The sequence below is a fragment of the Gossypium arboreum genome, chromosome 9 (assembly GCF_025698485.1).
Source record: "Gossypium arboreum isolate Shixiya-1 chromosome 9, ASM2569848v2, whole genome shotgun sequence".
NCBI classification, from domain to species: Eukaryota; Viridiplantae; Streptophyta; class Magnoliopsida; order Malvales; family Malvaceae; genus Gossypium; species Gossypium arboreum.
In genome coordinates this window covers 67062451-67089236 of record NC_069078.1, presented here as the reverse complement: position 1 = coordinate 67089236, position 26786 = coordinate 67062451, and the positions used below count along the sequence as shown (strand labels likewise).

General features: G+C 30.4%; 1 protein-coding gene across 7 annotated transcripts; it reads right to left on the bottom strand.

The window, feature by feature from the left end:
• Window positions 1–767: 767 nt before the first annotated feature.
• Window positions 768–3062, bottom strand: LOC108450715 (uncharacterized). Of its 7 annotated transcripts, none has more exons than XM_017748460.2 (6): window positions 2856–3062; window positions 2666–2737; window positions 2066–2318; window positions 1817–1907; window positions 1196–1304; window positions 768–1123 (listed from the first exon to the last, which is right to left on the bottom strand). In XM_017748460.2, the coding sequence occupies exons 3-6, from the start codon at window positions 2268–2270 to the stop codon at window positions 1070–1072; spliced, it is 459 nt and encodes a 152-aa protein (XP_017603949.1). In that variant the 5' UTR covers window positions 2271–2318; window positions 2666–2737; window positions 2856–3062; the 3' UTR covers window positions 768–1069. The 7 variants fall into 7 exon arrangements, with proteins under 7 accessions (XP_017603949.1, XP_017603946.1, XP_017603951.1 ...); XM_017748457.2 differs by having other exon boundaries at window positions 2066–2313; XM_017748462.2 differs by having other exon boundaries at window positions 2066–2302.
• Window positions 3063–26786: the final 23724 nt, after the last annotated feature.

Below are 26786 nucleotides of genomic sequence, written 5' to 3'. Positions count from 1 at the left end.
TCTCAAGTGAAGGTCCAATATAATATCAAAGTGTCATACATCAAATTTTTATAAATTTCAAGTTTAAGGACAAAAATTGAATTTGTTGTCAAGGTAAAAATTATATTTGAGTTCAAATATTATAATTATTATTTAAAGCTGATTCAAAACAAATATGATAATTATCTGATGTGGATTAAAATAATAATATTTTAATCTACTCTCCTAGCACAACTTTTATTTCAAAAGTGTTTTTGGAGTTAGAAGTGTTTTTTTAAACACAGTATAACAGGCTCTAAATTCATTACCCTCTAAATTCATTACCCACTTTACTTGTCAAATTTTTATTTAAAAATATTTTTATACTTATTAAATGCAAATATTTAATTAATACAGACAGAAAATTAATTATTTTGAAATTGAATTCACAAATTTAGGAATCCAGAAATATTTCACCTGCTACCATCTTAACAAACTCATTGATTTAAGGGGTAATAGAATCCCAAGTTAGTGACTAAAGCTCACAAAGAAATATAATTAAAATTTTCAAAAACTCTGAATTTATCGAGATTTAGTAAGAATTTCCAAAATTTTGAGGTCATTACTGTTTGCCTTTGAACTCCAGCGATGCAGAAGTTCGAATCACAACATTACAACTTCGTTCTCGGTCGTTTTACTCAACCCTAATGGATATCATCACTTCTATTCTGCACTTGAATTTATGAAACCAAACTAACACTTCTCAGAATAAGATTAACAGCAAGAAATGAAAGAAATTTTGCCAAAAATGGTTTGCCAAATCGAAAACCGGAGGCAGCCGGTGTTCTTTTCTTCTTTTTTTGGATTAGTTCCAATGTAATACAATGGCATGCCTAAAAGGCTGCTGAGTTTAGAGAGAGAAAGAAAAAAAGTGAAAAATGAGCAAGCCACGGACAGACAAGACCAAGACCGTTCCGGTCGACATACATGCCAGTTTATTATGCTCTAATGCCTTTTTCATAATGAAGCTAGTAAAATGTTACAACAATAAGGGTATTAATATCTAACCCCTTTTCTTTTTTTTCCGAATGTGCTTTGCTGTACTGTTTGCTCAGTCATATAATCCTTCCTGTTCCCAGATGTCGACCAGAAAATCGATCATTTCCTGTTATGAAAAACACGTATCAGGTAACCATGCAATTTATGATTAAATGAGCTTGTCGGAGCTGAGACTTACAGGGAGAGGAATAGGTTGAGGGAATGGTTTGTTGTTTCCAAGTAAACTTTCGTAAGTCGCATTCCAACTGCAAGGCCAGAATGGATTAACCATGGAGAGACCATAAGTGCTGACAAAGATGAAGGAAAATGAAATCATAAATGATGAATTGAGGTATATTCCAGACGTGGTTTTCCCGATCCCCGGAACACAAAATGATATTTTCAAAGTTTATTATTAACCTAACATATGGGTTCAATAATGGCAAGCATCACAATTGTGCTGAAACCAGAATGCATTATCACTCGTGCTTGCCAAAAACCGAAAGATCAACACCCGAAGAGAATTAAGACGTGAAGTGACTTAATGAAGGCCAAGTTGAGAGGTGCAGAGCAACTACAGAAACTTTACTGAGCTAATAGACAATAGGACCGTAAATAAAGCATGGTTATATGGTTCATGTACCCAACCCCACATAGGTAACCTTTTCGAGGTCCATACTACAAATCAACCCCTTCGAGATCAAATCCTGTAAAAAGTGGAACAACTAAATCTACTCCCTTCTCCACAAGATCTAAAGCTGAAAATTCAATTGTACCTTTGGAATGCGTTGATAAAAGAAATGAACTGTGAAGAACTTACCTCAGTTTGGGTTCCCGAACCTTTTGAGGCCGATTTTCAGACTTCTTGTTTCCAATCCACTGCTGCCTAGTTCGATTCCAGAGAAGAAGACCTGAAACCAAGAAGAATCGTCATCTCATGCAAGCTAAAAGGGGTCTCCAAGCAGACTATCCAGATAGGAAGGTAAACCGTTCCAAAATTTTACCCTGTATCGAGCTGTAACATGCAGATGTTAATCCAACCAAAGTAACTTAAGAACCAGGAACTTACCATGATTTACGAATTCAGATGGGCTATTGGCATTGCCATGGGGATCTAGAGACTGATTGATCACGCTGATTGACGAGATGCTTCCTTGTGACTGCGCTGCACTGTTATCCATATCGCAAGCGCTAGTGGTCCAGAAATCTTCAGATATACAGGTTTTCCTCACCGTCTGACCTGGAACTTCTAATCCTTTTGATGTATCATTCATCAAAGGATCAGATTTAGGCTCCTTATAACATCCTAGACAACCACTGCTCTGTTATAAATCACCCGAAATCGTATAAATGATTAGCACCACCCACCAAAAACTCTAGCCAACACTAATAAATCAATAACAAGTTCATCATTAAGAGGCCAAATGATAATTACATGAACTCTAATGGCCATATGAAAACAAAGCGATCACCTTAAACAAACAACAAGAACAAGGCCTTTTATAACTACAAAGCGTAAGCTATATATTTATGCATTACGTGGATGCTTAAGAACCCAAGATTTTCTAGCTATCCTCTACAATACAAACACATTTTAAAAAAATAATCAATTAAGAGACCCATAAAATAACAACAAAATATAAGACGAAAAAAAACCCAGATAACTTACCCCATATATACAAAAATCAAGAACTAGAGGAAGCAAGAACAGATCTGCAAATCAATGGATTCTGATTGCCTGCTATAATAGATCAAAGATAAATTTTGAGGAACCATGAAGTAATTAAAATTTATGGAACTGAAACAAAAAAAAAAAAAACCCCAAATTTACCTGTAAAACAGAAAGAAAGTAAATTTACCTGAAATTGAATCTTGTAATTTGACCTTCCTTCAATCTTCTTTGATTTTGGGGCAAATTGAAGAAAGAAAGGGGAAATAAAAAATGAGGGAAAAAATTGTGCAGTAAATAGTAGGTTATATGGAATTGAGGGTAATTGTTTAGGGGTTAATGTTAAAGCCCTACTTGTTTATCTATAACCTAACTAATTCTCTATAAATATTCAATATGGGTTAGTGAAGTTGTTTCAATTTCAAGTTGTTACTTAGTTCATTTTTTTCCATTTTTATTAGTATTTTGGTTTTAAATTAATTAATAAGTTCAAATTGGTGGTAAAAATAAGTTAAATGTTGAATTAATTAGAAATAATTGAATTAACCAAATTACTCAAAACATATATAAATGTGATATTTTTAAGAATAATAAATAAAAAAATTTATGAGATTATATTAACTTGTTATATAATATGAGTATGTGATATGAATTTATTTATTTTAATTTAAATATAAAATTTAAAATTCAATGCAGGAGTACGTGAGTTTGAGTGTGTTAAAACGTATTATCCTACTATTTATGAGTTGAGTAGGACTATGGGTAGCTTTAGGCATTATGTCAAAAATAGCAAAATATGATCAGAACCTACAACGACTTTGTTCAAATAATAATAATAACCTAAAGGTAACTTTGCTTTTTGCAAACTTAGAGTCAATTGTTGACAGGCAACCATTCACATGATTAATATACTATTTGGTATTTATATTTAGTTTTAATGTTCAATTTAGTACTTGATTTTTTCTTTTGTCTCAATTAAGTACTTATGTTTTTTTTATTACTACAACACACATATAAAATATTTATTGGATCATATGATGTTATTTAGTTTAGGTACCAAATTGAATATTGAAGTCAAACTTAAGTACAAAATTGGAAAAAAAATTCAAGTAATTGGTTCAATGTTAAGATGGAAGTATTTTAACGATGTTAACAATTCTCCAAATTTACGTAAGCATTTTAATTAGAACAAAAATCTAAACTGACTAATAGCATTATAAATATTGAGGTACCAAATTATATTAAAAAAATAAAATATAAAGATTAAATATCAAATTTAAATATGATATAAAAATTAAAATTAAAATTAAGTTACCAATAAAGAGTAATCTCTTGCAAAACAATTATTTCTCTTGTTACTCGTATTGCCATGAGGTTTTTTTATCTTTACCACAAGAAACTAATCTTTCGACTTAGACATGCTTTTGATAAAAGTCGATACTAAATAATGCATCAATAGCTGAAATACATATTTCACTATTTAGGTTTGACTCTAAATTCAAATTACGATGCTCTTGCATTTTACGTTTTTCAAAACTAAATGTTAAACATATTCATCATCAAGAGATTCATCACTAATATCATCCCGAGACTGAAATCTTCAAATGTTTTATTTGAATCATTGCTCCCTTCTTCATTCATTATACTATCTTTATAGAAGATACAAACAAAATCATTTTGTGTTTCTTTTAAATCATGATTGACATTGACATTGTTCTTAAAATGACTTTCTTCTTCTTTGCTCTTATTCAAAATTTCATTTTAGTTTGAATTTTTCAAATTTTGAGGTCTCCTAGAGATTAGTGAAAAAGAAATTTGGGAGAGTTTTGAAGAAAAGTTGTTTCTAGAACTCTTCATATACTTTATATGAGGTAAGATAAATTCTGAAAGTGGAAGTTATATGTAATTATAGTAAATTGTAAATTGCCACAAAGGGTATTCATGTAATTATACATGTTCTAGATAAGTTATAGGCAATAAATAGTTTTTATTTATTTATACAATATTAATAGGAATAAGGTAACAGGGTTCAAACCTGTATTAAAAGAATGTATGAGAAAACTTTAATCATAACTCTATTCAAGTTAAGAAATAATTCTCTTTTTATTTTTCTTCAAATTTACAAGTAATTTTATCCGTCATTACAATTAATATATGTCATATTCAAATAAGAAAATAAATTTAAGTCAAATCCAAATATTTAAACTTTGAAATCCCAAAATTCTTAAAACCTCTTTGCTTATCATCAAATCAATTTCTTAGATGTAAGTATAGTAAATATCTAATAAATTGCAATTATAGAGAAAAAAACCAAGGTATTTTAGTATATCTCAACTTGAGAGGCTTAATCTCAAATAAGAGAAACTATTGAAAATATCAAATAAAAATATTACTCTTATAAAATTAATTAAAAATATATAATGATTTATTTGGCCCTCTAATTTTATAAAATTTTCATTCAATTTTTGTCTCTTTTAACTTTTGAATTTGCATTGTTTGTCAAATTACCTTAAAATAGATAAAAAAATTAACGTTTGTTAATTTTATTAACGTAACATCACGTGATAATATCATTAAATAAAAACAATAATTTCATAACCATTATATTAGAACCTTAATTTAACTAGAAACAGTCAACTACTAACCCATCATTTATTTAATCATTTTCGTCGGATTAATTAAATTTTAATGAAATCTATAATGGACCACTCGAAGATTTTAGTTGATGGATTCCAGCATTAGATAATTAAAGAAAAAAAAGAGAATTGAGTTTGATTTAGATATTTGTTTAATATTGATATTAAAATACATATAAAACATATTTTCTTAACATTAAAAATGTAAAAGCAAAGCTTAGGAGGTTTAAATATATCAAATTAATAAAAAATACATTCTTAAAATCATGGGAAAACATAAAAGTAGGAAGGTATCTGTGATTAATGGTAGTCCCATAAAAGACTTAATAATAGCCTCTCAAATAAAATAATTAGCAATAGAAAATTTTAATGGCAAATACATATGCAATTAGTCAATTTAGTTGGGCTCTTGTTTAATTTGGTATATATATATTTTCTCTTCAATTACAAAATTTGACTTTCGATAGTTGAAAGTGTGGGTGAATAAGGTCACGTTTGTTTCAAAGTAAAATATTTTATGCATATTTATTTATGTAAAATAGAGTATGTCAAAGTAAAATATTTTATAGGTAAGTGAAAAAAAATAAAATATTTTAAAATATATATTTATTTTAAAGAAGATTTAATAACAAGTTTTTATTTGTGTTCAAATAAATCTTATTTTAAACAAAAGTTAAATTTATATTAAAACTTCCACTCCACCGTATTCTTTTAAAATCTTTTTACATATTTTTCCTATACGGGAGCATCAATAATGGTACATTAGTATTCAGTGGTCTCTAACTTCCACAGAGCAATATCGATGATAACACCATGCTCACGCTCTGCCTTAAGTTCATTAAGTACTCGTGCATGCTTGAAGGATCTTTTGTTCATTTTATCAGCTTTTTTCTCAAATCTCTCAATCACACGTTTGTTAATGCCACCAAATTTGTAGATCAAATGAACAGTGGTGATAGATTTCTCATTCATGACCACAATGTTGATGTGAATCTTCTGTTTATCCATGATAAAACTTTAGAGAGAAGATAAAAATAAACAAGAAATATATTCATAAAACTGTTAAATATGACTTCTATTTTCAGTCAAATTTAAAAAATAGTCTTTTAGTTAAACTCTGTTTACTTGTTTCAATCAAACACTGATTAGTTTAGATTATTTTATTATTATTTGATCTATGAATTTAGCCTATAAATAGGCTCTTTTACAACCTTAGAAAATACACCCATTAGAGATTAGAACTCATAACACATTTAGAGAATTTTGTGTTTACGTTTTGTGGGTTCTTTGTTTTCGGGTTTTCAGGGTTTAGTTTTTAGCTCCATCTTTTGTACTATTCGTTCTTTTGCAATTATAGTAAAATTATCTTTTTCCGTGGTTTTTTATCCTCTTTGGAGGGGTTTTTTCATGTTAAATTTGTGTGTTCAATTTCTCAATTTATATTGCTATTTTCTTGTTCGTTACTTAATCGAGTTAAAATCTTAACAGAAACAAATAAGAACTCAAATATATTTAACATTATAAGACGTACTAAAATTTAGTAAATCCATTTGTTATAATAATAAATAAATCTAACAAGGCATTGTAGAAATGTAAAATGATTAATTATACTTCATTTAGAGGAAAGAAACAATCTAAAGCTTCCATATTCATAAAACAAATCAAAACTCAAATCTAATTAACAGTATAAGAATTTGACATACTAAAACTCAGTATATTTATCTGTTAAATATGACTCTATTTTGAGTCAAATTTGAAAAATAATCTTTCAGTTAAACTCTGTTTACTTGTTTCAATCAAATACTGATTAATTTAGATTATTTTATTATTATTTGACCTATGAATTTAGCCTATAAATAGGCTCTTTTACAACCTTAGAAAAATACTCCCATTAGAGATTAGAACTCATAACACATTTAGATAATTTTGTGTTTACATTTTGTGGGTTCTTTGTTTTCGGGATTTAGTTTTTATCTCCATCTTTTGTACTCTTCGTTTTTTTTGTCATTATAGTAAAATTATCTTTACCCGTGGTTTTTTATCCTCTTTGGAGGGGTTTTTCCACGTTAAATTTGTGTGTTCAATTTCTCAATTTATTCCGCTATTCTACTTGTTCGCTGCTTAATCGAGTCGAAATCCTAACATTATCTGTTATAAAAAAACAAATCTAACATGCAATTCTAGAAAGGTAAATTGGTTAAACTTAATTTAGAGAAAGGAAAAATCCAAAGCTTAAAAAATTAATAGATTCAACATCAACAATCAGCCATTTTTGTTCACCACAAACATGGAGTTCTTTCCACTAAAACACAACCGCTAAATCTACAATAAATCTTTATTTATTTATTTATTTAAAACAAATAAGCCTACGTAAAAAAGGTTGTTGACCATTTTGATTATTTAAACAAAAACGATTCAAATGGAAGGAATTAAAATAAATTCATATAAACTAAAACCAAATCTTATAAAAAAAAAACTAATATTTTAGCTAGCAAACATGAAGATCAAATTTTCCTTCTAATTGAAGCAACAAAACAAAGAAGATAAATGATTAATGTAAAGGATTGGTACCTGTAAATTATAAAATGTACTCTTCGAGATTCTCTTCTTTATCATAGTAGAAGAGAGCGTAAAGAGGAATCAAAAGAGGAAGAGAATAGTTGCTTGCTTTAGCTAAAGTAACCACAGTCTTGACTTTGTTTTAACTAGGGTTTGTATCTTAACTGTTGGATTAAAGATAATCCAATGGTTGATGCTCGAATCTTAATTCATCTGTTAAAGGTTTTTCAATATTTTTGCCCGAACTTGACTGCAATACCCTTAACATTTTTGTAAAATAACATGAGGCTCCTTGAATTATTTAGCTACCAATTTTGCCCTCTATTTTTTATATATTTTGTACTTTGCTATATATATATATTTTTTTTTTTTGGGGGAAGGGCACTTGCCAATTTTCACAAAACAGGTAGAAAATAAAAAAGAGTTACAGATAACATAAGGATATATCAATAGACACCGTTGTTTTAGTCCAATTGTTTGTTTTTTGTAGCATACTTCTATCTCCTTGTCTACCGTTACTGTATCGAAGTTTTGGCACTAAGTTCCATACATTAATAATGTTCATACATTAATTAAAGTTGATTTAAGTCATCAAAATCACTTTTGATCTTTCACTAATGATATTGATCTTAGATTTCTTTTTATTGAAAACTCTTATTCTCCCTATTCCTTATTCCACCATTATGACAAATGTTAGAAGGATGAGCAGAATCTTTGCTTGAATTTGTGATTGTGGCTAAAATTCTCCTACAAACACCTATTACATTATCCGTTATGTCTTTGAGAATGGATGCACAACCATAATAACACATGTCATTGCTCATTGTTAATTTGAAGATCAGTCTTCATCTATCCTCAACATCATCCTTTATTTATAGCCAATTTGTAGATGGACTTTGGGTTGTCAATCTCCCTTGTTCATCCTGATTAATAATCTCAAAATTTGCACTCATAGAGGAAAACCAGTTGTTAATAAGGTAAAGAAACAAATTTACACTTTTAATCATTTTGACCTTTTTTTTAGCTAAATTGAAAATCAACCTTTTAAAAAAAGTCTAATTATTATTTTTCTAAGAAAAATATTGATTAAAATTGTAACACCCTTTACCCAATCCGATCACCGAACCCAAGCTTCGGAGTGCTACACTTAAAGCCGGAATAAAACATATTCAATTCACATCAATTATTTCAAATAAACATGGAATTTCTTCATAAATGCACAATTAATATTCAAATTATACATGAATCATACAATCATAATCAACTCAATGCATAATCACCCAATATAAATCTTTCTCGGGCCTTATACGAGCTTGTGTATTCACTAATATCGACCTAAAAATTAACTAGGACTAATTTGCAATAGTTCTGAAATTACAGATAAATTATATCATAAATAAAACCTTCTAATAATCAATCACGTCATTAACATTCAAATATTATGATATCCAATTAAATTCAAGTCTTAATTGAGCTTGTGAAAGCTCTAAAATTATTCCGGAAACACACAGGGATCAAATTGTAACATTTTCAAAAGATACAAGGAACTTATGCAAAACAAGGTTCACATGACCATGTGTCCAGGCTGTGTAATTCACTAAAGTCATGTGGTCCAAATTGTAAATTTTATAAAATATCACACAGTTGTGTGATAAACTAAAATTGTGTGATACATATACTTCCTAATTTCTAAAGAACACATGGTTGTATCACTAGCCTGTGCGTGACAAACGACTGTGTGGTGCAAAAGATAAGTCACTAAATGCAGAGTTCAATTCAACCGTTCAAAAGGACCTAAAATTCACATTTATCCAACACAAATATCTATTCAAACATACACTTTCCATGCCAAAAATACAATTTATAAATCCTCCTTAAATACCTAACCAATATGCTACAATTAGCACCTCAAACACAATTAAACCATTCAAATCATTACAGACCATTCAAGCATGAGTTTCAATCTAAAATTGACACTTAAAATCAACCATGATACAATCAAATACTAACCATTCAATACCATTTTCATATACCAAAACTTATACTTCCATTTCACATTCAAAGCCAAACAAACCTATCAATTCAAACATGTTATGACAACTTACGAAATATTAATACTTAGCCATTTACTTGTCTCAAACATGGCTTACAACAATGCCAATTTTTTTATGTCTTTCGTAACATTTTAGCACATACGAATCATAATTAAATTTGGCCATTATACATACATCAGCTCAAATAAGTTACATTTCAAGTTGGCTATTCATTTGCCACATACATAGCTCATAATAATAGTTGCTATTTGAGATTAAATTGACCTCAAAGCTCCCTTCATTAGAGTAGAAGGGAGTGTAAAGAGGAAGTAAAAGAGGAAAAAAATAGTTGCTTGCTTTAGCTTAAGTAGCCACAATATTGACCTTGTTTTAACTAGGGTTTCTATATTAATCGTTGGATTAAAGATAATCCAATGGCTGACACTCAAATCTCAATTCAACCGAAAGGTTCTTCAATATTTTTGCCCAAACTTGACTACAATACCCTTAACATTTTTGTAAAATAACACGAGGCTCCTTAAATTATTTAGCTACCAAATTTGCACTCTATTACTTATCTATTTTGCACTTTGTTATTTCTTTTTTTTTAAGGGGTGACTTGCCAATTTTCACAAAATAGATTGAGAATTAAAAAGCATTACAGATAACATAAGGATATATCAATAGATGCAACCACTTTAGTTCAGTTGTTTGTTTTTTGTTGCATGCTTTTATCTCCTTGTTTTTGCGATTACCATATTAAAGTTTTGCACTAAGTTTAATACATTAGTTAAAATTGATTTAAGTCATCAAATTCATTTTCGATCCTTTATTAGTAATATTGGTCCTAGATTTCTCTTTATTGAAAACTCTTAGTCTCTCTATTCCTAATTCCACCATTATGAGAAAAGTTAGAAAGATGAGCAAAATCTTTGCTTGAATTTGTGATTGGGCTAGAATTCTCTTACAAACACTTATTACATTATCCGTTATGTCTTTGAGAATGGATGCACAACCATAGTAACACATGACACTACTCTTTGTTAATTTGAAGATCAATTTTTATCTATCCTCAACATCTATCTATAGCATGTTTGTAGGTGAACTTTGAGTTTTCAATCTCCCTTGTCCTTCGTGATTAATAATCTAAAAATCTACATTCATAAAATAGGAAAATTGGTTGTTAATAAGGTGAAGAAATTTGAGTGGGTTAAGGATAGTTTTCTCAAAGTCTATCGTGTTTTTAGCTTTCCAAATACCCCAAAACATACAAGATAACATTGAATAGAACTTCTCTTGCTTCAAGGCAATTTATTCATTGATCTTGAACAACAATAAGATCCAATTCTCAAGGGGTCCAAATTTTTTAATTGAATCCTTAAAAAGGGATTTTATTATGAAACTAAACTGCTTTTGCAAAATCAGATTATATCAAAAGGTGTTCCAAAGATCTCTCACTGCTATTACAAATTGGATGACACCTTCCACTGAAATTAATCTTATCATTGACTATATATTAAATAATTTCAAATTTAAAACCCCGTGTTGGCCTGATGGTCAGGGTGTTCACCGTCCCAGGTATGGCTTGAGTTTGAGTCATGCTAATCGAGTTGTTGTTAGGGCTTTGCCCTCTTGTAATTCATAAAAAAGAAATTCAAATTTATAATATATTATGTAAATTATATTATATAAAATTTAAATATACTTAAATAATTTATGTTTAAAATTTTAATTGAAGATATAATATATATAATTGTAGTAAAAGATATATATAATTAATAAATGTTAAACAAATAATTATATTTTAAAAATAAAAAATAATATGAACAAAACCTAAATATGTTTGAGTTAATCATTTATAAATATGAATAGATTTAGATTAGAATTGTTTAAAACTCAGGCTACCCACCCACACCTTAAAGCCTATTTGAAATATAAAAAGGTTTGGATAAAAGTATGATGCCAAAAATATGTGCTTGGGAAAAAAAAATGCCATTTAAAACACGGGCCAAGCCTTGGACAAAAGTTTTAAAGCTCGATCTTAGCTTAATTCAACCCAAATACAAATAGATATTTAATATTTTATTTTATGTAATAATAGTATTATATATTTAATATTTATCCTAATGTAATTAAGACTTAAAGCTCAAATATTATAGTTTCAATAGGAAGGAAATTTATGTTATGAATAAATACTATGAAACATTAAAAGCTAAAAGTAAAAAATAAAAATAAAAAGTCTTGACTTGTACTAAGCGATGGTTTACATATAATTATCAAATCCGTACCAATTGACATATTTCATTACAAGTCCTGTAAATATTCAATAATCAAATTTGCACTCCATACCTTTTCATAATAGCCATTATTCTCATGATTTTCAATTCAATCATTTTAAGCCAAATATGTCAAATTCACTAAATGCACTTCAATCTAAACACATAAATGAAACAATACACAATTCAAACATAACATAAAATAAAGTAGTAAGTTCCATATGAGTTTACCTATTCAAAGTATGTAAAGTGGGTACTGCAAGGACTAATATGAAATTTTAGCTTTTCCCTAATCAATTTCACTTCGTTTCAATTCTTTATTTAAACAATTATTTTATATTATCAATCAATACCAAATATTTTTGTTCTATTCTGTTCTGTTCTATGCCATGATATGCATGAACCTATATAATTCGATTTTTTTGATATTTCTAAAATTTTATATTTTATTCAATTTAGTCCTTAAACTCGAGATAGTTATAACTTTCAATTCCAAGCCTCGAATTAAAATCCAATTTCACTTATTCTCACTAGGGACCTTATACTTTCTATTTCTAACACAATTTCATAACAAGTTTTACATTTATTCAATTTTATTCTTAATGTAACAAAGTTAACAATAAGCTAAATTAACTTTACAATCTAGTCCTTTTCATATTCTAAGCTTAAAATCTATAATTTCAAACCTAATTCTTAAATAAATCAATAATGATAAATTTTTAAATTTTAACAGTTTTACGAATTAGTACATGTGCTAGCTAAATCAAGCCCTTGTGACCTCAAGTTCATAAAAAATACAAGAAAATGACTTAAAACATATGCCAATTTTGTAGCCGAATGAAAAAGAATAGCTTGGGGTTTTTCTTCTTCAACTTTTAGCTAAGGGAGATGGAAATTTGAGAATGATGACAATAATCCACTAACTCTGTATTTATACTTTAATTAGTTTCTAATTAAGTTGGTTTAATTAATCTAATCATGTCTTAAACATTTATAATGGTTAATGTCATCGTCCACTACTAACTCTCTATGAAAAATGGTTTAACTTTCATTTTGAACTTTTGGCAAATTGTTAACTAAGTCCTCAAGCTTTTTAGCAATTAAAATTCTATAGCGATTAAACTTTTATAATTTAGTCCCTAGACCTTAATTAACTATTAATTCAAAAAATTATCGGATCAAACTTTAATATAATAATATTTTATCTTCATAAATATTAATATTTAATATTTACTGGACCCAGTTTATAGAAATGAGATTCCTAAATCGTAATTTTTATATCACTTAAAATCGCACCATTATAAAAGCAATTTTTTTACCTTTTAAAGTTCAATTAAAAATATAAAAGTATATGTATTAAAATTAAAGGACTTCAATACCCTTTCTCTTTTATTTTTATTCTTTTTTTTAAATTTTAACTTTTAAATAATTTTGGAAGAGTAAATTATTTTAAAATATTAATATTTAATATCCATGACTCAATATATAGAAATGAGATTCCAAAACCGCAATTTTCAATATCACTGAAAATTGGACCGTTATAAAAACAATTTTCTTTTACCATTTTAAAGTTCAATTTTAAAAATATAAAAGTATATTTATTAAAATTAAAGGACTTTCACTTTCATACCCTTTCTCTTATTTTTTATTTTAATTTGAAGTTTTAAATAATTTTGGAAGAGGGTAAAATTTTTAAAAATATAATAGTTAAAAAGAGAAAATAAAAAAGCAGATAATAGTTGATTAATCAAACATCAATTTAATTATGAAAATATTTACTTATTTAAAATTAATTATATAATGATGTTATTTTAATATTTTATATAAAATATATAAAACAATTTCAATCTAGAATAAATGTAGAAAAAACCAACGTGGAGATTTGTACTAGGAGTCTAGGAATTTTATATCGATTACGTAATTAATTGAGTTAAAATAGATTACATTTGTTTTCTAATGACTTACTTAATTGAATTATCTGAATCGATCTAATCAATAACTTGACAAATTCAACTAACAATTCGATTATAAAATTTTATTATTTTAAAAGAAATCTTTTTCATTATTAACAATCCAAAAGAGTTTTTGACGAGATAATTAATCACAAGAATTATTAATATTTCAAATTCTACATCTTTGAATTTTGATCTAACATGTAAAGTTACATAATTAAAATGAATTCTGGTTTAATTTATTATTCAAGATGCTCGAGTTTATTTATTGATGGTGATACGGATTTTTCTGGTACAGCAGTGGCAAGAGATAATCTTGGTAGATGGTTTGGGGGAGTTGGGAGAAACATTGGCAGATGCAACGTCGAGTAGACTAAGCTTTGGACGATTTATGATGGACTCCTTCTAGCTTGAAATGCTAAATGGGCTAATGTTATTGTTGGAAAGGACTCTGCTCAAGCTATTGAGGTCATTTTAGATAAGTCCAATGGCCAATTGAATATAGACTTAGTTCTAAAAATTCAATAGCTTTGTAAGAATGAATGGGGAGTGGACATACAAAAGAATGGGGAGTGGACATACAAAAGGTCCCAAGAGAAGCCAATGTAGCGGCACACATATAGGTTGGGATGATAAGAGCTCTTCCTTATGGCCCTAAAGCTTTCCAAGAGATTCCAATAGCGATAGTTGAGCAAAATCGGATGGATGGTCAGTTCGTGCGTAATTGTACTGGAATAAACTTGTAATTAATTTTTACTTTTCTCTACAAAAGATATATATTAATTAATCAATTTAACCGATCAAATCAATCCACGTTAACCATTTGTGCACCCTAATTTATAAATAGGTTCAGTTGCGACTAATAATTAAAATCTTCAAATCTAAATATTACCCAAATCCCCAAAAAAAAAAAGAAAAAAAAAACCTTTAATAATAAAACAAAGCAAAAAGCCTTGTATTTATTTAGTGTAATATGAAGAATATATTATTGATTTACATTTCAGTTCAACCCTTCCATATCGTATATGTATAACAGAGAGAATACAAAGCTAGAAAGAACATATTGATGAAAGAAATTGAAGATGCCATGTCAGAGGCCTTTCTCTAACATTTGGTGGGAATTCTCAATGGATTGTAACCTCTGCAGCAAAAGCCGGCGGCGGAATTTTTGGATGAATGCTTCGGCACTTTTGTTCACCTCCTCCACGCTCCATTCTTCGCTGCCTTTTCCTCCATCTTCATCATGCCTTTATTATCTTTCGATTTATCAACATTTTGTTGTGGAATTTTGGGGTTTTGGCTAGAATCTGAGTCGTTCTTCATTGCAATTCCAAGCTGCCTTCTTTTGTGTGTGTGGATAAGGTGATGGTTTCCCATGCTAATAGGTTTTCATATTTATAAGAGGAAAGACTTAAGTTTTCCATGTTAATAGATTGCATGAAGCAATTAGATTAGACCCAGCCTAATAAATAAGTTGTTTTAATTGGGTACAACTCCATCGTAGTAGAATTTTCAAGTAAATGATATGGATAAGCTATTAGATGGAAGAAAAGTGTTTGGGGTGAATAAAATGGGGAATGGTAAGGTTTTCATAGCTTAGTGCAAACACTTTCCTCATTTTCCCATCTCATTTAATCATTCTTACCTTCTTAAAAAAGGATATTTAAGGTCCTCAAATCCCCTCCTATGTATCTTCCATATGTGGTAAAGATATATATATATATATATATATGCTTTTTTCCTCATTTTAATATTAATATTCCATGTTAATTAACTTAATTAAATAATATTTAGATCCAAATGTAATTGTCACATACGTAAATTGTTGATGCACATTTGAGTAATGTGGATTTGGGTTATGGAGATGAGAGATCCTACGATAAGAAAAGAAGAGTAAGCTATGAGGACGTTGGAGTTGACACTCCAATCAATCTTCTATGCTTAAGCCAATGATTTAGTTTAAGGGGTTTTAAAGGTCCTTTTGTGTTTAATTCCCTCCTGCCTTTCATGTAACAGTTCCTTAAGTCTTGGAGTCCAAGGTGTCTCGAGATTGGCTCAATCTTTTACTTTGTCCTGTTTTAAACTTGTCAAGCTTTGTGCTCGCTTGATTTTTATGGCGCCAGGGCTTTTGCTTGTCATTTTACGTACACTTTACTTTTGATACGAATAAAATTTCTAAAAGTTTTTATGAAATTTATTGATTTGTTAATTCTTTTAAATTTTTTATAAATTATACATAGATTACCATGCATGTAGGTAATCACATCAATGCTGTAATCAAAATGATAAAATTAAGAAATATTAATGACTAAATTTATCGTTATAATATGAATTATGATTAATTTTTAGAAAAGTCAACAGGTAAGAGTAAAAAATGTAAAAATGTTGGGAAGGGTTGAAATTAGAATTCCAAATTTGCTAGATATTTAACGTGAATCAATTAAATCTAATTTATAATTTATAATAAAAGAATGAACTACTCAAATCCGATCAGGGTAATGCTTTACCTCCTACTTCATTATTATGTACAAAATTAAAATGAATTCATTCTCTTTATAATATTTATTTTTAAAATAAATCCTATAATTATCTATAAATTTGGATAATGTACAATGTATATATCAAATTTGATTGTAAATAAAAAATTTAAAATAATATTATTAAAAAATTATCACAAACCTTAAACATAAATATTAAATTAAACATGAAAAGTACAAAAATATATATAATTTTATAATATTAGACATAAATTAAAATTCATATATAAAATTTTCAAATAAAATTTATCCAAAATCTTAACATTTTTTAATATAATTAAATATCTAATCCATATAAAATTAAAAATAATAATAGAAAAGAATTGGTCTGTCATCCTTGGCACGCTACTGTCTGTCACTCTGATAAGGTGTTTAGGGTTTTATTTTTTTCGTTTCTTGGTTTTGTTTTGTGGAGGAGGCGTTCATTGGTTGTGACCTTCTGCATACTGTTGATAGAAGGTATAGTTCGTGATAGTACCTGCAAAGATGGAAAACGAACTGGCTCAACCCTCAATTAATGATGAAGAAGATAAAGTTTTTCAAATACAACCAGATCATAACAGAGAAGGAAGGGGGGAGATTTTTCAACTTGTGGGTTGTTTCCTAACCGCTAGCGTCATCCATTTTCCAGCAATGAGGAGTACTTTGGTTAATTTGTGGCATCCAGTTTGGGGCGTTCAGATCCGAGATCTGGGAGAGAAAAGGTATTTGTTCCAATTTTTTCATATTATGGATATGGAAAGAGTTATTAAGGGATCTCTTTGGACCTTCAACAACTATTTGCTACTTCTTTATAAATTGAATTGGGGAGAGGATCCACTACAAGTACCCTTAGTTATGACGCCGTTTTGGGTTCAAATACATGATGTCCCCATTGGGTTATTTTTTGAGAGCTTGGCTGTTCAAATGGGGAGTTTTTTAGGGGTTTTTCTAGAATATGATGGCTCTAATCTGGGCAAAGAGAATAGGAATTTTATGAGGATCAGAGTACAAATTGATGTAAGGCGTCTTTTAAAAAGGAAGAAGCAGATTTTGTTTTCTGGAAGAAGGTCATATGTTACTTTCAAGTATGAGCGATTATCGTTATTTTGTTTTTTCTGCGGAAGATTAGGTCATAGTGATTCCTTTTGTGAAACAAAAATGGCACTAGGGGTGGAAGTAGTTGAAATGGGATGGGATTTGTCATTACGAGCTCAGACCCGTAGAATGTTAGTAATGAATAGCATATGGTTAAGAGATGATGGGGAGGGGAAAGTGGGCGAAGGTGGGGGACGTATTGAAGGAGGAGGAAGTGGGTACTGGAGGGTGGAAAATAAAAGAAGATGCATAAAACTTGTGAATCCAGTTCTTGGTTTTAATTTAGAAGGGAGTTCGTCAGGTTCTAATCAAAGGGTGACAGAGGTTTTGTCAAAACAATTTCATGAATCCATGGAACATGATTTGGAGGACCCAACATTAGTAGGATAGGAAGGGAAGAAAAGATCTAGAGTTGAATATGATAATTCCAACGAAAATGAAGATAACAGTAAGGTGCTGTCCAGAAATAGGAAATGGGAGGAATACAATCTAATATTATCGACGGCTACCAAAAGGCAAGCCGACCGAACACAATGGAAATTTTAAGTTGGAATGTTCGGGGTTTGGGGAGACCTCGAACAATCAGAAGACTTCGACACTCGCTAAAGACTTTTAATCCCCAATTAGTCTTCTTTATAGAGACTAAACTTTGTAGTTCCAAATGGAGAGAGTTCGAAGAAGTTGTGGCTTTGCAAATGGAATTGAGGTCGATTCGGATGGAACGAGAGGAGGCTTGTGTATGGCATGGAAAAATGATACTGAGATAACACTTAAAAGTTTTTCAAAGAGACACATTGATGTGATCGTGGATGACACAGAAATCAGGGGAAAGTGGCGTCTTACGGGCTTTTATGGTACACCTTATGCTCGAGATAGAGAAGACTCTTGGGCTGTACTAAAAACTCTTAACCACGATGAAGATACCCCATGGTTTGTTTGTGGGGACTTTAATGAAATTATGTATGGCTTTGAAAAATAGGGAGGCTTACCTAGAGAAGAAAAAAGGATAGAACTGTTCTGAAAGACGTTAGAGGAATGTCAACTAAATGATGTGAGCTTTTCGGGGAGGTGGTTTACTTGGGAGAAGGGGAATCTACCTGAGACAAATAGTCGAGAACGACTCGATAGGGAGGTTGCTAATACAAGTTGGATGGTTTTATTTCCCGAAGTGGTAGTCCAACATCTGGTTAATTCTTTTTTAGATCATTGCCCTGTATTGATTGAGACTAGTCAAGAAGTGGTCAAGAGAAGAGAAGTTAATTTCAAATTTGACGCATGGTGGACTTTAGAAGACTCATTTAATGAAAAACTTAAAAACCTTTGGGGAAGGGCAGTAGGAGAAAAGTGTAACAGCCTAATTTTTAGTGGTGTTAGAACAGTGATTTGAGATCACTAAATCTGACAAATGAGTAGGAAATATTATTAATTTAGTGAGTATAAGTTAAATGTGAAGTTAGGAAAAATTTTGAAGTAGTGAATAGTGTACTAAAAATAAATATTAAAATAATTAGAATCGAAAACGAGGTATCGAGACCTCAAGAATTTTAAATCGAGCCATAAATATTTTTATAAATATTTATAGAGTGTTAATAAGTCAGTATTAAAGTTTCGTCAAGAAATTTTAAAGTTCTGATAGTTAATTGAACAAAAAGAACTAAATTGTATTAAATGCAAAATTGTGGGAAATGATTAAATAGCTTAAATGATAAAAGAAAGAGGGTTTAAAAGGCAAATAGACCCAAGGTCTCTTTGGGCTGGACGGCAATGGCATGAAATCAGCAAGAAAATGAGGAGAATTAAGGGAAAAATTGGAAAATTACAAAATTTACTTAATAAAGCTAGGACTAAAGTGGAATTATCTAGATTTCTCTTTATTTTTCTGCATTCTCATCAGAAAAAACACCATGGAAGAGTTCCCTTAAGCTGGCTTTTCATAGTTTTATTTCAATTAAGTTTAATTCTTGATTATTTCTTGAATTTTTTGTGTTTTTGTGACTTTTACAACTAGGTCCACTTGTTGAATTAATTAGTTTTTGATTCTATGAAAGAAATTGAAAGTTTCTATGAATATGTGCTGGAATTATATGATGATTTGGCATGGAATTAGAGCTTTAAATTGTTTATATGCTGATTTTATTGAAAGAATTGAATAGAAAGTGAATGTTTGGGACCTAATTGTAAAAGAGTTTGAAGTTAGAGTTTTATGTGGAAATTCTGAATTTCAATAGTTATGAAATAACTTATAATGTCTAGGAAAAGTATTAATTGAGAAAATTATCTTAATTGAGGGGTTAATTAAGTAAGGACTGAATTGTATGAATTGTGAAATTTGGGGCAAAATAGAAATCAATATTTTACACTAAAACTGTTTTGGACATCAGCAGTAGTCTAACTTTGAAAAATCACCAAAAATTGTAGAAATGGAATTAGAGGATGAATAAAATATGGAATTAAAGCTTATTGAGTTTAGTTTCTTATAGAAGAAATGATGTAAGCAATGGAATTGTAAATCATGAGATATTATAAATTTTGTGAGATAAGGTCAGAATGATTTCGGGTTCCCCTGTTTTGACTTTATAAAATCATAAAAAATTGGGTAAAAATAACTAGGGGCTTAAATTTATATTTTTAGAATTCTTAATGAGTCTATTTTTAAAAAAACAAACGAGAACATCATTAGAATCTTGTACGAGGAGATAATTAATTTTTAGTGAAGAAGGGTCGGAACCATCAGACAGCAGAACAGGGGAGACTTCAATGAATAAACTGTATCAATTGGCCCAACCAAAAATTATGAAATTTTTATGGTAAGAAGATATGTGAGTCTAGTTTTAGGAAAAATTAGTGGATCTTAATTTGGAGTTCCGTAGCTTCAGATATAAATAATTTAGTGACTATGACACGGGTGGATAGCTTGAATATTCACATAAGTAATTAGTAAAAATTATGGATAAGGTTACTTACAAGTGTGTTATTTATACTAAGGATGTGGATGGAGAGGAGGAGGAGGAAAAATATGTGAATGACTCGTGTATAAATTAAACACATGCCCGATTATAATCGATAAGTATTGGATTAGAAATGATATAATGTTTTATTTGGAATATTTATTATGAAATTATGATTATCGTTATAATACAAAATTTGAACTTGTGAGTTTATATGGCTAAATTTTAGTGATTATTTGTTAATTTTATGAATCTCATGATGTGTTATTTCATATGTATTGATGATAAAATCGTGAATAATGTAAAAGCATGAAAATTTAATAAATGATAAAATTGAGCATTTCAGTTCAGTGACAAGATGAATTGAAGGAAAAGACCATGGTCGGACCATGGCAACAAGTGATAAGTGATAGCTTCGGCTACACTTATCTGATCAAGGACAAGTGAAAGTGATAAGTGATAGCTTCGGCTACCTGATTAGTGAAAAGTGGTAGCTTCTGCTACCTGATCAGTGAAAAGTGGTAACTCCGACTACCTGATCAGTGAAAAATGGTAGCTCTGGCTACCTGATCAGTGAATGTGGTAGCTTCGGCTACAAGTGACAAGTGATTTCCGTATAAGATCATATCTGGGATATGGCATCGGTGTGATATATGCTACTGTATAAGACCATATCTGGGATATGGCATCAGTGAGATATGCGATTCGTGTAAGACTATAACTGGGCTGTGGCATCGATATGTGATTACGTGTAAGGCCATAGCTGGGCTATGACATCGATATATGAAGATGTGTAAGACCATAGTTGAACTATGGCATCGAGTAAACGAAGTGCTCAATTCCGTAAGACGTTCACTAATTTGACAAAGTTTGGTAAGTGTTACATGGAATTATGTAATACAGGAAGTACGAGTTGATAAGATATGAGTATAGAACTTGGTTGATAAATGAATTCATTTGTGATTATATAATTGTTCATCTTGAATGTACTGTCCATATGTATTGATAATTCAAACGTATTAATGAATAAAGTTCCGACATGGAATAAATTGAACACGAGACAAATAATTATGAAATTGAACTTGGAATTCATGAAAATGACAGTTATTGATATATGGAGACATGAGACATTGATATATGAATATGGAAAATGTTTGATAAATGTGTTTATTCATAATTATGGAATTATATACCTCATGTGTACTATTTTCATAAAGATGATATTTCAAATACTTTGGTTATTTAAGCTTAAATATGAAACATTATGAAATCAAAATAAGTTGTTATAAAAATATATTTAGATTACAGAGATATGGCTGATATATGTTGTATGATTACATGACGTGAAATTGTGTATATATACGAGAAATTTAATGAGAATTGAGCCCATACACGTTTCTTTTTATTTATATGAAGTGTACGACTAACAAGGATGGTGAAGTTATAAACAGAGAGTTACACGGGTTGAAAACACGGGCGTGTGACTCTCCAGAGCTTGAAAATTTTCTAAGTATTGCAAAAGTTTCATATGTTTACGGTTTGGTCCCGAATCACCCTGAATGTATGTTTTGGGCCCCATAGGCCCATATAAGGGATGTTAAACATATGTATGAAAGTTTTTAATTTAGAAGAAATTTTATGGCTGATTTTTACATGATTGATCATATTAAGTTTGGTAATATCTCGTACCCTATTCTAGGCTTGGAATACGGGTAGGGGGTGTTACATCTTTCACAAAGCTCGAGTTTTTGAGAATCAGACTGAAAAGATGGGCGAGACAGATACGAACAAATAGAAATTGGAAGAAGGAGATGTTAACAAAGAAATTATCAGAATTAGTAGAAACTGAAAGGGATGATAAGAATTTAGCTGACATGATTGACACAAAAATTTAGCTAAACTTTGAAATTGAAAAGAAAGAATATTACTGGGAACAGAGGGCTCGGTTAAACTGGTTGCAACTTGGCGATAAAAACACAGCTTTTTTTCACAGTCATGCAACACAAAGGAGAAGAAAAAACTAGATTAAGAAGCTACATAATGACAATGGAGAGTTCACGGAAGACGTTCGGGAAATGGAGGACATTGTACGGGTGTATTTTGAGAATTTATTCAAAGCTGGGAGGATTGCTTTTAATGAACATGTTTTTTCGGGTATTAAACGTTGTATCTTTGATGAAGATAATAGTAAGCTCTTAGCGCTTTACGAGGAAGAGGAAATTTGGGGAGCTTTGTTTGAGATGGGGTCCACAAAGGCACTAGGGGAGGATGGATTTCAAGCCCTTTTTTACCAAAGATGCCGGGATATCGTTGGGAGTGATTTTGTTTCCTTTTGCCTAAATCTTCTGAATGGAAAGATGGAGGTTAGTTCTATTAATGCAACTCAGATTGTGCTTATTCCAAAGATTATTAATCCTTCTAATTTGACTCATTTTTGGCCAATTAGTCTCTGTAATGTTATTTATAAAATTGTGGCAAAGGTGATTGCAAATAGATTTAGAGGAGTCATTGATAAATGTATTGATGAAGCACAGAGCGCATTTGTGCCAGGGAGACTTATAACAGATAATGCACTAGTGGCCTATGAAATTTTACATTCAATGAAACAGAAGAGAAGGGGGAAGAAGGGATTTATGGCCGTCAAGTTAGATATGAGTAAGGCCTACGATAAAGTAAAATGGAATTTTATTCAAGAAATTATGAGTAGAATAGATTTTGCTCAAAAATGGATTGAATCTATTATGAAATTTATCTCTAGTGTTTCTTATTCAGTAGTGGTTAATGGTAATAAAGGAGATATATTTTATCCAACAAAATGACTTAGGCAAGAAGATCCATTAAGCCCTTTTTTATTTCTGATATGTGGGGAGGGTCTATCAGGTCTAATGCGAATGGCTATTAGTGAAGGAGTTATAAAAGGTGTCAAAGCTAGTAGAAGTGGCCCTAGGGTGTCTCATTTACTATTTGCTGATGACTGCATAATGTTTGAAGAAGCAATAAGAAGGGAAGTAAGCGCAATCAAGCAGATTTTGTGAATATAAAAATAGTTCAGGTCAGTGCGTAAACTTTGAAAAATCAGCAGTATTTTTTAGCAACAACATATCTGAGGAAGTTAGGCAAATGGTGATCACCCAATTGGGAATCTGCAGCTCCAATGAATTAGAAAGGTATTTAGGACTGCCAAGTTTAGTTGGAAGAAGGAAAAAAGAAATTTTTCAAGCATTGAAGGACAGAATGAAACAGCGGATTGATAATTGGAGTATGAGATTACTGTCTCTAGGTGGAAAGGAAATATTTATTAAAGTAGTTTTACAAGCGATACCGACTTACTTAATGGTCTGTTTTTAATTACCGAAGACATTATGTGATGAAATGGAAGCCACTGTAGCCAAGTTTTGGTGGCAAAAGGGACGTGGAAAGAAATGAATTCATTGGTGTTTATGGAGAAATATGTGTTCTTTAAAAGAAGTTGGAGGTATGGGTTTTTGAAATTTTTGCCAATTTAATGTTGCGTTATTAGCCAAGCAGGGCTGGCGCCTTATTAATAATCCGAGTTCATTATTAGCCAGAGTTTTTAAAGCCAAATATTATCCACAATCAAATTTTTTAAACGCACAGTTGGGTTGGTTACCTTCATATACTTGGAAGAGCATCTGGGCAGCACGAGGGCTCATTCAGGATGGGCTGTGTTGGAGAGTCAGTCAAGGAATCGAGATTGATGTCTAGACTGATCGCTGGATTCCTGGATGTGAAGCCATTAGTAGACAAGGTAGAGAGACAAACAGCGATGTCCTATTAGCTTCAGATTTAATCAATAATACTAGTAGGACTTGGAAGCGAGACCTGATTAACAATACCTTTTAATCGGGCATAGCGCAAAAAATTTTGAAGATTCCTTTGGCAGAGACAGAACATGCTGACTTTCAGGTGTGGAAAGAGGAACGTTCAGCGGAGTTCTTAGTAAGAAGCGCCTATAAACTACATTACAGCCCAAAATAAGAAACTTCTATAGAAAATTATGGGATTTACAGCTACCGGGTAAAATAAAGATACTAGTTTGGCGAATTTCATGGAACTACATCCCTTCCCTAGTAAATCTAAGATCCAAAAAAGTAACAGAGAATGCTCGGTGCCCTCGGTGCATCAAGAGGAAGATCAGAACACCCCTAACCTGTATCCATTGCCGTAATGTGGTTTGAGAGTATTACTACCATTTACGATCACTAAAAAAATTAAATACTTACCGCTTTCTTCATAAGCATATATCATTCATTTCATTATATCAATATTTCATGCTCTATCATTTCCATATATTTTATGTATATTTATTCCGGTAATAGTTTATATCAAACTTAACATAAATTATATTCCATGTACTTATACTTATTTCGTTTATCTATCTTTATAATTATTTCATATAACCATTCGTCATCTGATACATATTACCTGAATATCAATTGTTCAACAGATGTCATAGCATCTCCCATCCACGGTTTTATTTATCTTTGACATGATGCCATAGTGTCTTTCAACTATGGTCTTACTCTTTTTCTGTCATGTTGCCATGGTATCTTTCAACCATGGTCTTATTCATTTCATGTCACGCTGCCATGGTATCTTTCAACCATGGTCTTATTTATTTCCCGTCATGTTGTCATGGTATCTTTCAACCATGGTCTTACACGTTTCATATCAGACTGCCATGGTATCTTTCAACCATGGTCTTACACGTTTCATATCAGGCTGCTATGGTATCTTTCAACCATGGTCTTACACATTTCATATCAGAGAGCACACTCCCGTGAACCTCATCCTTACAGTGTGATTACCAGTCCAGGCTAAATCCCCTATAATATAAACTCATAGAGTATTGTCGGGATTACCACCCGAGCTAAATCCTCGCAACGACAATTACTCTAATGAGCTTGGATCCGAATTACCATCCAGGCTAAATTGAGACCTAATTTGGATTACCCGTCCGGCTAAATCCATTTACACGTATTCTTCGGAGGGCTATATCAGATAGGATCACCCGTCCGGCTAGATCTTTTTACCGTCAATTCCTTTCGAGAGATCCATCGAATTTTCCTTTCATTCAACCGGATTTATTTTCAATTTATATCGAGTATTATCAATATTTTATCAAATATCATGAATTGAACATTCAAATCATATTTTCATCACATAATCACATATTTCAAGTATTTAAAATACAATTCAAGTTACACAAACTTACCTCATTGCTTGTTTGTGTTTATAATTTCATTAATCCGATATCTTTTCTTTTCCACGATCAAGTCTCATATTTGAGTCGTCCGGATCTTTATAAATAAATTTGATCATCATTTTCATTCATTTCATATTCTAATGCATTTAATTAATGCTCTAGGTAAAATTACCATTTTGCTCCTAAACTTTTAATTAATGATGATTTCGTCCTTAGGGTCAGGAAAATAAAATTCTTGCAATTTAATCCTTATTTCCAGCTATTATTCTCATATATATTGATAACAGTCCATGAATTCTATAAAATATCAGAATTTTCCATAATTTCAACACTTTTCAATTTAATCCCTAAAACATGTTTTCCCCCGATCTTGAACTAAATTAATAATTTCATTCAATTTTGTAATTTAAATAATAAAATAATCCATTTCATGCAATTTGGTCATTTCTGACATTTTTACAAAATTGCCTATAAAGTTTTACTTTTATTCAATTTAGTCCCTGAGCCTAAAATATGCAAATTAGCCATACTAGATGAATATTCATACATATTTTTCCTCCTCCTCCTCTCCATTCGACATCCTTAATGTAGATAACACACTTGTAAGTAACATTATCCATAATTTTTATTATTTACTTTTATGAATATTCAAGCTGTCCATCTGTGTCATAGTCACTAAATTATTTATATCTGGAGGTATAGAAATCCAAATTAAGATCTGCTAATTTTCCCTGAAACTAGACTCATATATATTCTTACCTAAAATTTTCAGAATTTTTGGTTTAGCCAATAAGTACAGTTTATTCTTTAAAGTTACCCCTGTTATGCTGTTTGACAGTTCTGACCCGTCTTCACTAAAAATTAATTATCTCCTCG